Source organism: Cervus elaphus, chromosome 28 (assembly GCF_910594005.1).
Source record: "Cervus elaphus chromosome 28, mCerEla1.1, whole genome shotgun sequence".
NCBI lineage: Eukaryota > Metazoa > Chordata > Mammalia > Artiodactyla > Cervidae > Cervus > Cervus elaphus.
Window position 1 is genome coordinate 43,128,373 of NC_057842.1, and position 17,683 is coordinate 43,146,055.

The 17,683-nt window shown below is 44.9% G+C and overlaps 1 protein-coding gene across 3 annotated transcripts in view; it reads right to left on the minus strand.

Annotated features, from left to right (window-relative positions):
• The window catches only part of ARMC2 (armadillo repeat containing 2), a 125,886-nt gene that overhangs the window by 5,892 nt on the left and 102,311 nt on the right, over positions 1–17,683 (minus strand). For 2 of the 3 annotated variants that reach the window (XM_043890065.1, XM_043890066.1), the window contains exons 14-17: positions 8,548–8,670; positions 8,126–8,239; positions 6,304–6,436; positions 5,813–5,973 (exon numbers count right to left, since the gene is read on the minus strand). In XM_043890065.1, the coding sequence (XP_043746000.1) occupies positions 5,813–5,973; positions 6,304–6,436; positions 8,126–8,239; positions 8,548–8,670 (531 nt within the window). The remainder of the gene's footprint in view (positions 1–5,812; positions 5,974–6,303; positions 6,437–8,125; positions 8,240–8,547; positions 8,671–17,683) is intronic. The other variant, XM_043890068.1, reaches the window with a different exon arrangement.

Genomic DNA, 17,683 nt, shown 5'->3' on the forward strand with positions numbered 1-17,683 from the left:
ATCCTTCAAGCTAGGCTTCAACAGTACGTGAACCGAGATCTTCCAGATATACAAGCTGGATTTAGAAAAGGCAGAGGAACCAGAGATCAAATTGCCAACATCTGCTGGATCATAGAAAAAGCAAGGGAATTAAAAAAAAAAAAAAAGTCTACTACTGCTTCATTGACTATGCTAAAGCCTTTGACTGTGTAGATCACAACAAGCTGTGGAGAATTCTGAAAGAGATGGGACTACCAGACCACCTAACTTGCCTCCTGAGAAACCTGTGTGCAGGTCGAGAAGCAACAGTTAGAACCAGATACAGAATAGTGGACTGGTTCAAAATTTAGAAAGGAGTACATCAAGGCTGTATATTGTCACCCTGCTTATTTAACTTACATGCAGAGTATATTATGTGAAATGCCAGGCTGGATGATGCTCAAGCTGGAATCAAGTTTGACAGGAGAAACATCAACTTCAGATATGCAGATGATAGCACACTAATGGCAGAAAGCAAAGAAGACCTAAGGAGCATCTTGGTGAAGGTGAAAGAGGAGAGTGAAAAGGCTGGCTTGAAATCAACATTCAAAAAACAAAGATCATGGCGGCTGGTCCTATCTCTTCATGGCAAATAGATGGGGAAAACGTGGAAACAGTGATAGATTTCATTTTCTTGGGCTCCAAAATCACTGCAGCCATGAAATTAAAAGATGCTTGCTCCTTTGAAGAAAAACTATGACAAATCTAGACAGCATCTTAAAAAGCAGAGACATCACTTTGCCATCAAAAGTCAGGACAGTCAAAGCTATGGTTTTTCCAGTAGCTATGTACAGTGTGAGAGTTGGACCATAAAGAAGGCTGAGTGCCGAAGAATTGATGCTTTTCAACTGTGGTATTGGAGAATACTCTTGAGAGTCCCTTGGACAGCAACAAGGAGATCAAACCAGTCAATCCTAAAGGAAATCAACCCTGAATATTCATTGGAAGGAGAGATGCTAAAGCTGAAGCTGCAATACGCTGGTTACCTAATGTGAACAGCTGACTCATTGGAAAAGACCCTGATGCTGGGAAAAACTGACAGCAGGAGGAGAAAGAGGTGACAGAGGAAGAGATGGTTGGATGGCATCACCGACTCAATGGACATGAGTTTGAGCAAACTCCAGGAGACAGTGAAGGACAGGAAACCTGGTGTGCTGCAGTCCATGGAGTCACAGAGTCAGACACAACTGAGTGACTAAACAACAACAACAAAAGGACTCAAAACAACTCTGTCAGTGACCATTCTAATATGGTCTCTACTAGTTTAAGGATCCTGCACATCACTGCACTCTTGCCTAGCCTGTTGTTCAGCACCAGGTAGCTACCATGGGTTTGATTACTGTTATAACTCTTACAAGGCACAGTTCTCACATGTTCTAGAAGCACTTGATGACTCTTTGGCATAAGCATGATGATGTGACCCTCTACTTTGAACGCTGGGGCCCCCTCTATCCCTTATCACATAACCTAGGTTCTAAGTTCCACATATCTTGTTATTTAGTTGCTAACTTGTGCTCAACTCTTTGCAACCCCATGGACTGTAGCCCACCAGATTCCTCTGTCCATGGGATTTCCCAGTCAAGAATACTGGAGTGGGTTGCCATTTCCTTCTCCAGGGCATATTCCTGACCCAGGGATCAAACCTGTGTCTCCAGCATTGGCAGGCTGATTCTTTACCATTGAGCCACCTAGGGAAGCCCTCCACGTACCTCAGATGAATGTAAGATAACCTAGAGTCATTTACGTTCACAATAACAAACTCACACACTAATCACCAGTGTATACTGGTGATCACCAGTTGCCAGCCACCCTGAGAGAAGCTCGTGGTCGTGTGCCAGGGCATACCACCTAAGAACTTCAAGATAAACAGATTGCTCATGAGTTTATGAGAAGTGGCTGTAGCACATCAGGAAGTTTAGACCACGTTCTTTTTAAGCCACTTTCCTAAAAAGACTGTCAACATCCCAACCACACTGAGTCCCATTACTTTCTTTTTTCAACTTCCCATCAAGAAAAAGTTGGCTAACTTACATTGCTATGTCAATTGCCCTACCATGATTTCTAAAAACAGTGCTCACACTACATTGTGGGACTTTTGTGATATAACAGCTCATCCTGTTTTCAAAATGGCCTGTTGTTTTTTTAACCTATCGCTGTAAAAAAATTGAAATTTTAAGTATACGCTCACTCATATACCCATTTCAACTGCTGCCACCCAGCTGGTCGGACACAACCACAGCCTGTGTCAGAATGAGGCTCTGAGGCCCACACTGTGGAGAGAGGAGCCAGGAAGTGGCCAGTCCTCACGGCTCATAGGCAGCACTCGTGATCATGTGAGAAGTGCATGCCACGCTCTGATGATGACCTGGCTCCCTGGTGGACTGTGTTTATTTTTCTTACCCGTGCCTCCATCCCCTTCCAGGGTTGGGTGGGATGGGGTGGGTAAGGGCATCCTATGTAATGGAGCAGCAGAAAAAAACACAGGGGCTCGATGTTTACTCTCTGATGAAAAGCCCTGGCTTTGCTACAGTATGATCTTAGGCAAGTCACTTACTTAACCCTCCTAAAGGAACCTACCTCAACTACCTAGCTGATGACCTTAGATCTTAGAAGGGTAGGAAAAACGTCCTTTTAAAAGTATACAGCACTATTAAAGATACCACCATTGTCAGTTGATCCATAAGCATCTATCAAGAACCTGCTTTGCCCAAGGCAATATCCTTTCCTTAAAGTGGCTCCGTTGGAGTGGGGAAACAAAAGGTACAAAACAAGAACACAGAACAAGTTACACAGCTCATGATTAATTGCTATGTAAGTAGTCCAGCTTCCCTATGACTGTGGGCTTGGAAAGCTCACGAGAAGGGCCTGCCAGTACCGGCAGCCTTGGGCCAGGCAGGTAAGAGACCTGGCCAGAGCAAAGGTGCAAGGTTAGGGAAGCATGAGAGGAAGCCCATTCCTGCTCCAGGGAGGGCTGACGGAGGGGAGAGGCCCATTATAGTCAAGGGCATGCCAGGTGTGCTGCCCGCCTGTGACGCCAGCCATGCCCACATCCCTTCTTAGGTGGTACCACACGGCCCCACCAGTTTGCTATATGTGGTTGACTGCCCAGACTGAGGTGCCAAAGGAAGCCACAGACAGCCTGCAGTGGAGGCAGCTGCTGCCTGAGGCATGAAAGCCTAAAGCCCAGGAAAATGACTCATGGAACCAGTCACATCTTCTCCCCAAATGGGAGACAGAAAGTCGTGCCAACAGCAGAGGAGACAGAGGCCCACTCACGATAGCAGCAAGAAGCAGCCTTGAGACAGCTGGAGCCATGGCCATGCAGGAGCCTAGAGGGAACAAGGGGGACAAAGGCCTTTTTCCTTAAGAGCGGAGACAGAGCACTGCTGAGTCTTAGCAGGGTGGAGTAGATGATGCCTGCTATTGATGGGGCCACCTTCCACATCCTGAGTGCTGGTCCAGCAGGCTCTGGGCAATGCACATGTTTCCCAGCTTCCTTATTTCCAGGGCATCCTTCCCTTCAGTTTCTTCACTAACCGGGGTAGAGTTCTCAGTGCTGCCCAAATAGCAGACTCACCTGTGGAACTTTTTAACGATGCAGATAATTGGCCTCCCCCAGAGCTCCTGAATCAGAATTCCTCGGGATGGGGCCAGGACAAGTGTGGTTTTTTTTACTGATTTTTCTTTTTAATTCCATGTGTTCTAATTCCAATGTTCTGCCACAGTCGAGAACTGAATTAAAGCAAGTTGAGCACACTTCTGCTCCCAGCAACCCAAGAAAACTTCAAGTCCACAGAGCAGAATGTGGACCTCAATGATTTAAAATTGTGCTCATTTTGAGAAGGGAACCCTCCTACATTGTTGGTGGGAATGTCAATTAGCACTGCCACTATGGAGAACAGTATGGAGGTTCCTTAAAAAACTGAAAACAGAACTACCATATGACCCCACAATCCCTCTCCTAGACATCTATCTGGAGAAAAACATGATTCAAAAGGATACAGGAGCTGAAATATTCACTGCAGCATTGTTCATAATAGCCAAAACATGGAAGCAACCTAAATGTCCGAGAGAGGAACAGATAAAGAAGATGTGGTACTTCATATACGATGGAATATTACTCAGCTATTAAAAAGAAGGCTGTCTGCAGCAACATAGACGGACCTAGAGAGTGTCATACTGGGTGAGTAAGTCAGACAGAGGAGAAATACAACATGACATCCCATACATGTGGAATCTAAAAGGAAATGATACAAATGAACTCACTTACAAAACAGAAAGATACTCACAGACTTAGAAAATGAACTGGTTGCCGGGGGAAGGGACGGTTAAGGGACCGTGGGAAGGTCATGTACATACTGTTTATATTTAAAATGGATAACCTACAAGAACCTATTATATAGCTTTCTTTCAAATAGCTCTGGTCCGGAGTTCCCGTTTAATAACATATTGTTACAACAATAGAATTTACCGAGCATTTTCACAACGTGTTTTGAGAACCAGCTGTGTGTCAGATTCTATGTGAATTTCTTTGTGCATGTCTATTCATTTATCACCCTAACAACTCTGCAAAGTGAAAGTGAAGTCGCTCAGTCATGTCCGACTCTTTGTGACCACATGGACTGTAGCCTACCAGGCTCCTTCATCCATGGGATTTTCCAGGCAAGAATACTGGATTGGATTGCCATTTCTTTCTCCAGAGGATCTTCCCAACCCAGGGATCAAACCCAGGTCTCCCGCATTGAAGGCAGATGCTTTACCATCTGAGCCATCAGGGAAGCCCAACAACTCTGCAAAGTGGATGTCAATCATCCCCATCTTAGACACGAGAAGATATACATTCAGAGATTAATATGCCCTGAGTTAAAACCTTGCATGTGATAAAGTGAGACTTTAACTCAGAGCTGCCTGACTATAGCCTCTCGTCTTCCTGGAATGCTCTCAGGATGCCTGTTTGATTCTCACAACTCCCTGCAACACAGCACAGACATAACGTCCCCATTTTACAGATGAAAAGACAGGTTCTGAGAGAGTCTTATGTCGAATCACACCATCCCAGAGAGTCAGGATTTGAACTCACAGCCTCTGGGTCACACTGAGCCTTTCTGCATGGCTTTGCTGAGCCAACATGGTGCTTGGGAGATGATAGGCACATCTTCGTTTTGGAAAATGAAGATTTTCCACTCACTTCTGACCTAAATCACTGCTGTTAGGCCTAACCCAGGATGAGGAGAACTATCCTAAAAATAGAAACTTTTGAAAAAAAAAAAGAAACTTTTGCAATGGAAGACACTCTCATCTTTCCTTTGGTTTGCATCAGTTACTTCCTACCTTTCAGTGTATGTCGGACGACACAGTAATGTCAAATAATTTCACAGACTCTCCCCACATAACACAATCATATATGCATAGGTTCATTAAAAGCATGACTTATTTCGGAGTAGCTTTTAACCATATTTTCTCAATTACAACAATGTCTATATACTTTTTAAACAACAGCAATGCATTTATGCCCAGATCGTCTATTTATGCAGCTTATAGAAAATTCAAAAAAAGGGGAAAAGCCACAAAAGAAATCATGACACCACCCAGTGAGTTAGAAGTCCTCATGTCCCCACTGTATGTAAGATTCAGCCTCTTCCAGGTATCTCCAAATTATAATCGTCTTTAAGTTCTCTTGTTCCTTATCGAAAAAAAGCTACCCAAACGCCTACCAATCTTTATCCACACAGGCAACAGGAAATGATTTTTCTCATTTTGATAAGATTCACAGATTCACAGTCAGGAGTCTTACCTAAAAATGACGACAGCAGGGCTAAGAGTGTGTTGGCAGCCTCATCTCCAAAACAGGATGAAGCATTGGTGATGTTTTCACTGAAGTTCCATAGCGTTTTGCAAACCAAGCAGGCGAGCTGCCAATCAGTAGGCCCAAAATCTCTTAAACAATCCACTAACCTAAGTGAAAAGTCATATTGAGAAGTTATTAGGTCAGCACCTTTTTTATATTTTTAACATGATGATTAGCTTTCTTTGATACTGAATATACATTTTATATATAATTCAGTGTTATTAAAATAATTTCACATCTACCAATTTAAGTAATTAACAAATTTAAGCAATAACCTACATCTGAATTATTTTAAGCGTCCAGTGGAATCTAAATCCCCTCTTTAGCCTAGCTGGGCACTTCCAAATGGAGAAATATCTCTGCCCGGGAGAAATGAGGAGAGGGGCCTAAGCTCCCCTGTGAATCCTGATAGTCAGAACTCCATGCCTTGAACTTACTTTTTAATGCCACCTCCTTCTTTTAGGATGACTCGCTTGTCTCTATCCACGGTGAGGTTTAGGAGAACACCACAGGCAGAAAAGCAAATATCCTGATGCTTAGCATCCAGCAGAGCAATCATGAACTTGTGGACTGGAAGGGCAGAGAACAAATGCAGACCAGTGAACGCAGGGGCCCCAGCTGTATTTCATTCCACAGATGGCAGAGGGGAAATGGGGAGCAGCTTGTGAAACTGGAAACCCTGCCAGGGGACTCAGTCCACTCTCCGTAGGGCTTCCCCACTGCCCAGCGGGAAAAGTGCCTTCACCAACACCCAACACCCGTCACTTCAGAACCTGCTCCCCGCCCCGCAGGGTCCCTGTTCCCAGGTACTGCTGTATCCACCGCAGCATCAGCTCTCCCTTCCAGGCAGGGGGAGAGCCCCCGCCCGTGGAGAGGAGGGAACCACCTCCTTCCAATCACACAGGTGCCATTCATTTCATCTCTAACTTCTGGTTGTTCTCAAGGGCTCTTTTAAACCTCCAGCAGGAATTTTCTTAAAATACACAACCCTGGAAGGGGGGCGGGGGGCAGTAGGCTTCAGTGGAGATCTTCCTGGGAAGTCCTCCAAGGCCATAGCTTGTAAGAGCAGACTTGCTCAGACTGCTGGAAACCAGTCTGCAGGGAGGCCAGACTTCCAGTGTAGGGGACCTCTTATATCAGGACAGGCTCCCCCCAGCCCCCACCGCCTTCCCTTACTCCTAGAAATGGAACTCTTTGTCCTGTTTGCTCATCACCCCCAGCAGGGGTTGGGGGAGAATGAATGGGTGTGTGCTCTGGTTCCACTGTTCACTTGGGAGGCAGCCTTGGCCTACTGATGGGTCAGCAGTGAGCTTGGCAAAGGCTGAATCACATATGTTTTTAAGAGTTTAAAGACTATACATCAAAATGTTAACAATTATCTCTGGGGAAGTGTTTTTTTTCAATCTGTATTATACAAATTTTCTATCATGAACATGAATAATTAGGTATTTTTAGTTACTGTTTTTACATGAGATATTTGAGAAAAACAATATGTTTAGTAAACACTCTTATGTACCTGCTACACAGTTTAAGAAATAAAATATTACAGGTCCAATTTTATATTTGGGGCATCCATTCAAATGTAACTTTGTCTTAAATGTGGAGTTTCTAATTCCAAATGCATTTATGCCTTATTCCATTAGCACATGAGTACATTACACAAACAATACCCAGGACTGTTTCGCATGTTTTAATACAATATTAATGGTATTATTTTATATGTGTCCTCCTATTACTACTAGCTTTTTTGCTCTTATAGTATGTGTTGGAGGTTGATGCATGTTGATACATGAACTTCTAGCTCATTTATTTTAACTGCTGTAAAAGTTTGGTTGCATGAATATACCATAACATATTTATCCTCTTACCTGTTGATGGACATTTAGGTTGTCTATATTTTTCACTATTACAAGCAGTACTATAATAGACATTCCAGTGCATGAAGGAGCATGTCTTTTGAGTCCATTCCCATGGACAGAAATGATGTGTATAGATTACTCGTTTCACTTAAACACACATACACACACCATCTCAAAACTCAAAAGACCACTCATCAGGGAGAGGGAAACCCTGAGAACACAGCCCAGATCCATCTTGGCATCCTGAGCCAAGAGCCTTACAGATGGATGGAACAGAATGTAAAGCACTGCTTGTCCCAAAGCAGAAACAAGTGTCATGTTCTTGTGACCCAAGCTGCGAAACCACTCAGTTGTTTATTGCCAAGACGTGACTGTTTTTGAATGTATGTCATTAACTCACCATTTTTCTGCACTATGAAATCGCAGATGTCATGGTCCTGGGAGAGATTTCCAAAAACACGCACAGCCTCTAGGATTCCATCCATGTTGTTACTCATGAGGAGCTTTAAGAGCACTGGATTTGGTGACCAGAGAAATAAAATCAGTGAATTTAAGTTATAAGTTAAAGGCTATTAGAAACCAATATCATGCTAAGTACTGTAACTTAAAAATGATAATAAAATTCCAATGATAGGGGATTTTAGCAAGAACTAAGAAACTCATGTGTCCCCATATTCAACTTTCTTAGAATTAAATCAGGCTCTTAGATACTTGTACCAGAAGTCAGAAACTATAAATGCCTTTAGTTCTGTGTTTAGTTAGTCAATAAAGTCAAAACCTTAAATGAACATGCATCTACCTAAACCCAACTCTGAACCTTACATTCAGCAATATATAGCTTTCTGTCTTGAATTATGGAATTCTTCACTTTGTAGTAAGATAAGTTGTTGATAGTTGCCGTAGTGTTGATCACCAGCTCCTCACAATCATCAATTGACTTGGATTCTGAAATAAAGTGAGCAATAGGGTATCAAAGACTCGCTGCAGGGCAGAAGCCACGACCTCCTGACTGCAGCCCAGCTGATACAGGGACCAGCCGCTGTCCCAGGCAAGGTCTACACGGACATGATGTTGCTACTTTATTTCCCATGCCTCTTCCTGCAGGGAAATGCGCCCACAGCAGAGGACCACTCCAGGCCAGCATTTGGAACACTCTAAGCTCAGTCCCTCTACCCAGGGGTCTGGAAAAGTCAGGCTGATCTAGTCCCTGTATGCAAAGGTGAGCAGAGCTGGTCTGCCCTGACCCAGAACTATCCCGGGGCCTGCACCTTGGGAGTCTGTTCCCCGGACCCTCGACCTCCGGACAGAAGGGCCCCTAGGTCGTAACCCATCTGTACTTCCTATCAGTGCTGCCTTCCAAACACGCAGGCTCCGACCGCCTCTCACTTCCTCTACCACCACCTCGTCCCTGTTTCACCTCCTCACTGGCTTCTCTTCTTCACCTTTGCCTCCCTGAGCCTGCCCTCAATGTACGGATCCTTTAAAAGTCAGCCAGACAAAGCCACTCATCTGCCCTGGCTCACAGGCCCGACCTGGCTGCCCAGTCCTTACCTCCCGGGCCTTCTTTGCTGCTCCAGCCCCCAGGTCCCTGATGCCAACCACACCAGTCTTTCCCTCTTTTTGAGCATTTCAACCTGAGCCTGCCCAAGAACCTTTGCGCTGCTAGTCCCCCTGTCTGGATTATTCCTTCCTCCAGTTATCCTGGCTCACTCCTCATGTCCTTCTGGCTGCTGCTTAGCTATCACCTTATTGGACATAGTCTCCTTAGCCACTCTGTATAAAATAGCATTGTTACCCACATCCCCATCTTTCCTGTAACACATGGGGCCACCTGACTTATGTGTTTAATGTCTATCTTCCAGCTCTAAGGTGTAAGCTCCATGAGACTAAGGACTCGTTCTTTGCATTATCACATTCTCAGCATCGAGAACAGTGTCTGCACACAGTGATGCTCAACAGATAATGAGTAAGAACCTGCTGTATACCACAGGGAACTCTATTACACGCTCTGTAATGACCTGTATGGGGAAAGAATCTAAAAAAGAATGGATATGGTGAATGGCAGTGAAGAGGCCCAGGTGTCCTCTGCTCCTGGGCCTTCTCCAACATTGGCTCCAGCCTTCCCAAGACCCCCATCCTGGCGATTCCAGCAGGGCCTCTGCCTCGGCCCCCGGGCAGCATGTAGACCAACATCCAACAGCCAGTGAAGGTTTACACACTCAACGAGGACGAACGGTGGCACCAGGCATGACATCTAGCAATGTGGAGAGGCTGAAGGGCATGTCCCAGCTAGTCAGGGCATGACAAAATGTGGTCCACTGGAAAAGGGAATGGCAAACCACTTCACTGTTCTTGCCTTGAGAACCCCATGAACAGTATGAAAGGGAAAAAAGAACACTGAAAGATGAGCTCCCCTAGGTTGGTAGGTGTCCAATATGCTACTGGGGAAGAGCAGAGAAATAGCTCCACAAAAAGTTTAGGAGGCTGAGCCAAAGCAGAAACACCACCCAGCTGTGGATGTGTGTAGTGTGGAAGTAAAGTCCGATGCTGTAAAGAACAATAGTGCATAGGAACCTGGAATGTTAGGTCCCTGAATCAAGGTAAATTAGAAGTGGTCAAACAGGAGATGGCAAGAGTGAACATTGACATTTTAGGAATCAGTGAACTAAAATGGATGGGAATGGGTGAATTTAATTCAGATGACCATTATATATCTACTACTGTGGGCAAGAATACCTTAGAAGCAATGGAGTAGCCCTCACAGTCAACAAAATAGTCTGAAATGCAGTAGCTGGGTGCAATCTCAAAAATGAAAGAATGATCTTGGTTCATTTCCAAGGCCAACCATTCAACATGACAGTAATCCAAGTCTATGTCCCAACTACTAATGCCGAAGAAGCTGAAGTTGAATGATTACATGGAGACTTACAAGACCTCCTAGAACCAACACCAAAAAAGGACATCCTTTTCATTATAGGGGACTGGAATGCAAAAGTAAGGAGTCAAGAGATACCTGGAGTAACAAGCAAGTTTGGCTTTGGAGTACAAAATGAAGCAGGGCAAAGGCTAACAGAGTCTTGCCAAAAGAACTCATTGGTCATAGCAAACACCCTGTTCCAACAACATAAGAGATGACGCTACACATGGACATCACTAGATGGTCAATGTTAAAATCAGATTGATTGTATTCTTTGCAGCTGAAGATGGGGAAGCGCTATACAGTCAGCAAAAACAAGACCTGGAGCTGACTGTGGATCAGATCATGAGATCCTTATTTCAAAATTTAGGCTCAAATTGAAGAAACCAGAGAAAACCACTGGGCCATTCAAGTACGACCTAAATCAAATCCCTTATGATTATACAGCTGTGGTGATGAATAAATTCAAGGGACTAGATCTTGCAAACAGTGTGCCTGAAAAACTCTGGAAGGAGGTTCATACCATTGTACAGGAGGTGGTGACTAAAACCATCCCCAAGAAAAAGAAATGCAAGAAAGCAAAGTGGTTGTTTGAGGAGGCCTTACAAATAGGTGACAAAAGAAGAGAAGTGAAAGGCAAAAGAGAAAGGGAAAGATATACCCAATTGAATGCAGAGTTCCAGAGAACAGCAGAGAGAGATGAGAAAACTTTCTTAAGTGAACAATGCACAGAAATAGAGGAAAACAATAGAATGGAAAAGGCTAGAGATCTCTTCAAGAAAATCAATACCAAGGGAACATTTCATGCAAAGATGGGCACAATAAAGGACAGAAACGGCAAGGACTTAACAAAAGCAGGAGAGATTAAGAGGAATTGGCAAGAATACATAGAAGAACTATACAAAAAAGATTTTAATGACCCAGATAACCACAACGGTCACTCACATCCTGGAATGTGAGATCAAGTGGGCCTTAGGAAGTATTAATATGAACATAGCTAGTGGAGGTGATGGGCTTCTAGCTGAGCTATTTCAATCCTAGAAGATGATGCTGTTAAAGTGCTACACTCAATATGCCAGCAAATTTAGAAAACTCAGCAGTGGCCAAAGGAGTGGAAAAGGTCAGTTTTCATTCCAATCCCAAAGAAAGGCAATGCCAAAGAATGTTCAAACTATTGCACAACTGCACTCATTTCACGCACGAGCAAGGTAATACTCAAAATCCTTCAAGCCAGGCTTCAGCAGTATGTGAACTGAGAACTTCCAGATGTTCAAGCTGAATTTAGCACAGACAGAGGAACCGGAGATCAAATTGCCAACATCTGCTGGATCATAGAAAAAGCAAGGCAGTTCCAAAAAAACATCTACTTCACTGACTATGCTAAAGCCTTTGACTGTGTGGATCACAACAAACTTTAAAAATTCTTCAAGAGATGGGAATACCAGACCACCTGACCTGCCTCCTGAGAAATCTGTATGCAGGTCAGGAAGCAACAGTGAGAACTGGACATGGAACAACAGACTGGTTCCAAATTGGGAAAGGAGTACGTCAAGGCTGTGTATTGTCACCCTGCTTATTTAACTTATGTGCAGAGCGGATTATGTGAAATGCCGGGCTGGATGAAGCACAAGCTGGGGTCAACCCTGAACGTTCACTGGAAGAACCTGTGTTGAAGCTGAAGCTCCAATACTTTGGGCACCTGATGTGAAGAGCTGACTCATTGGAAAAGACCTTGATGCTGGGAAAGATTGAGGGCAAGAGAAAAATAGGGTGACAGAGGATGAGATGGTTGGATGGCATCACTGACTCAATGGACATGAGTTTGAGCAAACTGCAGGAGATAGTGAAGGACAGAGAAGCCTGGCGTGCTGCAGTTCATGCGGTTGCAAAGAGTGGGACATGACTTAGTGACTGAACAACAACATGTGTATCACTAATTCACTTTGATGTACAACAGAAAGTAACATGACAAAGTCAATTAACTACACTCCAATAAAAATTTTTTTAAAAGTAAGAACTTGAACCTTCTGGAAATATCAACTTACAAAACAGAAAGCTGTAGCATTTCAGTGTCTTGGGGTGGATCAGGATAAAGTTTATACAAAAAATTTTTGAAGCTAGTAATAATAATAGTAACCTCCATTGTTGTAAAAAAAAAAAAGTGGTTAATGAATGCAAGAATGAGTGAATGAATGAATGAACAAATCCTTTAGCTTATCACATAAGACCCTTAGTGATTTTGTCCCTGCCTTCCACTCCACCTCCAGACTCATCTCCTGGTGACTCAGGCCACAGTACAGAGAAGGGCGGATGTCGGGGATCAGTCAGGAGACTCCTGTGGTGTCCAGACGGCAAAAAAGCTGAGGTGGGGATGATGGCAGAGATGGAACACAGAGGCCAGGCTGCAAAACTATTTAGTGAGGAAAACAGACAGGACGTGCTGAAGACTGGATTGGGGGATGAGGGAGAGCAACCACCCAGGATGACCTCTGGGTTTCTGGATTACAAAAGTGGATGGACAGCAATCCCATTCTGAATTAATGGGAAGAAGGTCCAGCTGGGGGCAAGGCCATGAGTTAGATATCTTGGGGTACTTCTGAAGTATCCACAGTTGATGAGATTAGCTAAGGCAGTTAGGTGGACATACAGGTCTGGAAGTCAGAGAAAAAGTCAGGAGTCGGATTATACTAAACCGGCTACAGCAGTCTCTGCCTCTCTCCAGGCGCAGTGCAAGCCCCCAGGGCCTGGAGTACATACACCCGCCTCACTGCCTGGCCGTCAGTCATCGCCCGCCTGGGAAGGAGTCACCTCAGTGCCTGTGCGTGTCTTGGGCCCTGATTTGCCCACTGGGTTTTATTGGTTAAGTAGTGCCTTTTACCTCTTAAACAAAAAAACTGAATATAGTTGATAAACAGTATTACATCAAATGTAGAACAGAGTGATTCAGTGTTTTTATAGATTATACTTCTAAAGTTATTACAAAATAACGGGCTGCAACCCCTGCACTGTATGATATATCCTGTTGCCTATCTATTTTATACATCATAGCTTGTGCCTCTTAATTCCATACTCCTATCTTGCCAGCCCCCCACCCCCAGACACTTCCCTCTGCCCACTGGTAACCACTAGTCAGTTCTCTATTTCTGTGAGTCTGTTTCTGTTTTGTTGTCTTCATGTGTTTATTTTTTAGATTCCACAAATAAGTGAAATCATTACAGTATTTGTTTCTCTCCGTCTAACTTATTTCACTTAGCGTAATATCCTCCAGGTCCACCCATGATGCTGTGAATGGCAAAATTCCGTTCTTTTTTTATAATTAAATAGTATCTTTTATCTTCTGTATGAAACCAAAGCTCCTCAGGGATAAGAGGGAGGTTGTGAGCTGAGCAGGACTGTGCTAGCTCTTACACTTTCTGATTTACTTATATCTCCTTTGGCCTTCTTTTCATTAAAGAGAATGACCTTTTTATACTCTACTCTATTCAAAGGGAAATTCAGTCTTTTGTTACCCTACAGAGAACACACTGGCCCTTCAGCCAGTGCTCCCTCTGCCCCACCCCACAGCAGCCAGCATGGGTCCTGTTACCTGGTAGACACTCAAAGAATACTTGGAGAAAGCAAGAACAAATGAGATCCTAATTGCCTGTTTTCTTAGTTCAAATACATGAAAGTGTTAGTCGCTCAGTCGTACCCAACTCTTTGGGACCCCATAGACTGTAGACCTCCTGGCTCCTCTGTCCACAGGATTTTCCAGGCAAGGAAACTGGAGTGGTTTGCCATTCCCTTCTCCAGGGTATCTTCCCAACCCAGGTGCATCTGTCTCCGGAGATCCTCGCTTGCTTGGCCGCGACTCTGGGGCTGGAATCCTGATCATCTGCCTGCTGGCTGTGTGCTGTGTGCAAGTCATTTTAACCTCCTTGGGGCTCAGTTTCCTTGTCTGCGAAGTGGGGTAATAGTCGCACCTACACTACGAAGTTTAAATGTGTTAATACATGTAAAGGGCTTATAAAAGTGTATGGCACATTGCGGGTGCTAAATAAACATCTGTGAGATGCATGGACGGGCCATCCAGAAAGATGGCCCCTGGGGAATGGCTTAGGTGAGTGTCTAACACTTAGCAAAGAGGAAGTCTCAGCCCCAGTTCCCTCCTTCCTGGGACTGATGATGCCAGATCTTGGGCAGTGTCCAGGGATCTGTTTTTTCTCTTGCCTTGGTGGGAGAATTAGTTAGCTTGCCCAGAAAAAGAAGGGTAGCTCTTATGTATCACCACCTAAGAGGTGAGGTCCCCCTGTAGGACCCTCACGTTTGGGAGCAGGAAGAATGTCTGACATCCAGGACAAGACGGGAGGTGTTCACAGCTACCAGGCATCTACCATGAAGGGCTCCAAGCACTTTACATGCATTTAACCCCACAAAAGTTCATTTTTAATAGTGCTTCTATTCAAATGCACTTACAAGCATTTGTGCTGAGATTAGTCACTCAGTCGTGTCTGAATCTTTGCAACCCCGTGGACTGTAGCCTGCCAGGCTCCTCTCTCCATGGGGATTTCCCAGACAAGCATACTGGAACGGGTAGCCTTTCCCTTCTTCAGGGGATCTTCCCAACTAAGGAATCGAATCCAGGTCTCCCACACTGCAAGCAGATTCTTTACCAGCTGAGCTACCGGGGAAACCATTTAAACCCACAGTAATTAATACTCTAAAGGTGTGTCTGTCTCAATCAGTTTAGGCTGCCATAACAAAATGCCATAACCTGAGTGGCTTAAACAACAGGAAATATAATAGTTCTGGTGACGAAATGTTCAGGATCATGGTGGAATTCTGGTGAGAGCTCTTTCTGGCTTGCAGATGGCTGTTTCCTCTCTGGTCCTCGTCTAAACCTAATTATTTCCCAAAGACTCCATCTCCAAATACTGAGGTTTAGCACTTTGACCTACTAATTTGGGGGATACAATTTAGTCCATGATAACTTTAGTCCATATCCCATTTTCTCCTTCCAGATGAGAACACTGAGGCTTACAGAAGTTATACCTTGCCTAACTTCACAGAGCAGACATCTGAATTGAGGTCTGTCTGACTCCACCATCCTGCTCTTTCCACAGTATCTGGCTGAGTGCCCAATAGAGCTAGCAGTGGCAATACTTTGCCTCCAAAGGGCATGAGAGACCCACACAGCCCTAATATAGCTGACACATGGATGAAAGAGAATCTGGAATTTGGAGCTTCTACTAAGGTAGCAAATCTCTGAATGTGAGGGCTTGCTGAGAAGGCTGGTTCTTATTAGAAATATATACATTTTTTATTTCTAAAGACCCTTTGCAATGATCCTGGCCTCTGGAGGTGAGTCCTGGGGTACAAGCAACTTTTCTGTGAGGGGAGCAGGGCTGGGGAGAGGTGGAGGACAAGGTCCCAAGGGCTGCCTTTCCCCTTGCGTCAGGGAGGGTTCAGCTCAGTTCAGTTGCTCAGTCATGTCCAACTCTTTGCAACCCCATGGACTGCAGCACTCCAGGCTTCCCTGTCCATCACCAACTCCCAGAGCTTGCTTAAACTCATGTCCATCAAGTTGGTGATGCCATCCAACCATCTCATCCTCTGTCGTCCCCTTCTCCTCCTGTCTTCAGTCTTTCCCAGCATCAGGGTCTTTTCCAATGAGTCAGTTCTTTGCATCAGGTGGCTAAAGTACTGGAGCTTCAGCTTCAGCATCAGTCCTTCCAATGAATATTCAGGACTGATTTCCTTTAGTATTGACTGGTTTGATCTCCTTGCTGTCCAAGGGACTCTCAAGACTCTTCTCCAAGACCACAGTTCAAAAGCATCAGTTCTTCAGTGCTCAGCTCTCTTTATGGTCCAACTCTCACATGCATACATGACTACTGGAAAAACCACAGCTTTGACTAGAGGGAGAGTGCAGTGCAGTAAAGGCAGCAGCCTGGAAGGAGCACTCAGCACTGAGGATTACCAAGGCAGCAGCTGCCTTGCCCTCAGGTAAGCTGTGAGTGGGACCCCTTCTACAGTCAGAGTCAAGCCTGGCCCTGGCCTGCCTTCCGATGCCACTACCGGGCCCTTCAGAGGGAGGCTGACACTCTGAAGTGTGTGTGCGTGCACATGCTCAGTCGTGTCTGAATCTTTGAGGCACCATGGACTCTAGCCTGCCAGGCTCCTTGACCATCAGCTTCTCCAGCTATCCTGCACTGATGCAGAGGTACCAGGTGGGAAGCAGCAGAGATCAGCTGATGGGACCTCGTAGAGCTCAGAGCATTCATCCCTGCAGCTGAGCTGCCAAGGGAAGGGTGGAGGTGTATGATCCTCTATCAAGATAACTTTACCCCTCACCCCCATAAAGCTCCTTGAGGGAGGTCAAATCTTTCCAGAGACAGAAAAGACAAGGGATCCCTCTGCTTGCCCTAACGACTGCCCGCCGCCATGGGCCAGGTAGAAGGCTTTCTTCACATGGGCTTAACCTTAGACAGCACTGAGATCTCATACACAGAGACTGAAGCATTCTCGGATGAGACCTCTCACCACCTGCATCAGGGCTGGCCTGGGAGAGGGAGTTCTAAAAAGCAAATGCAGATTCCCGGGTTCCACACCTCACTTGATCAGTCATAGCCTCTAAGGGTGGGGTTTAGAATCTGTGTCTTTCATGAGCTCCCTGCATGATTCTTATGCACAGTTTTTAAAGTGCCAGATTTGAGTTTCATTGGTCACTTTAGAGCAAAAGAAAGAAAGTAGGTTATGCGCAAGTACCAGTAACCTCAAGAGAGTATACTGGAGAGACCTCGCGTGGGAATCCCCCAGTGACAGAGGCAGAGTAGCTACCCTCCCAGAGGACTTGATGATGGAGGTAAGAGGGGACAGGCCCTAGCCCCCTGAGGACTCTAGCCAGGCCCCCTTGGCTAATTAACCCTTTTAGCTCTGGCCCAATATGCTCTCTGCCTCTTTTTTCTGCCTCCAAAGCATTACTTTCCTAGAATTCGAACTGAAATTACCCACTGTATTATATTTTTAGTTAATAGGTAGAAATGTAATTTCTAAGCTCAT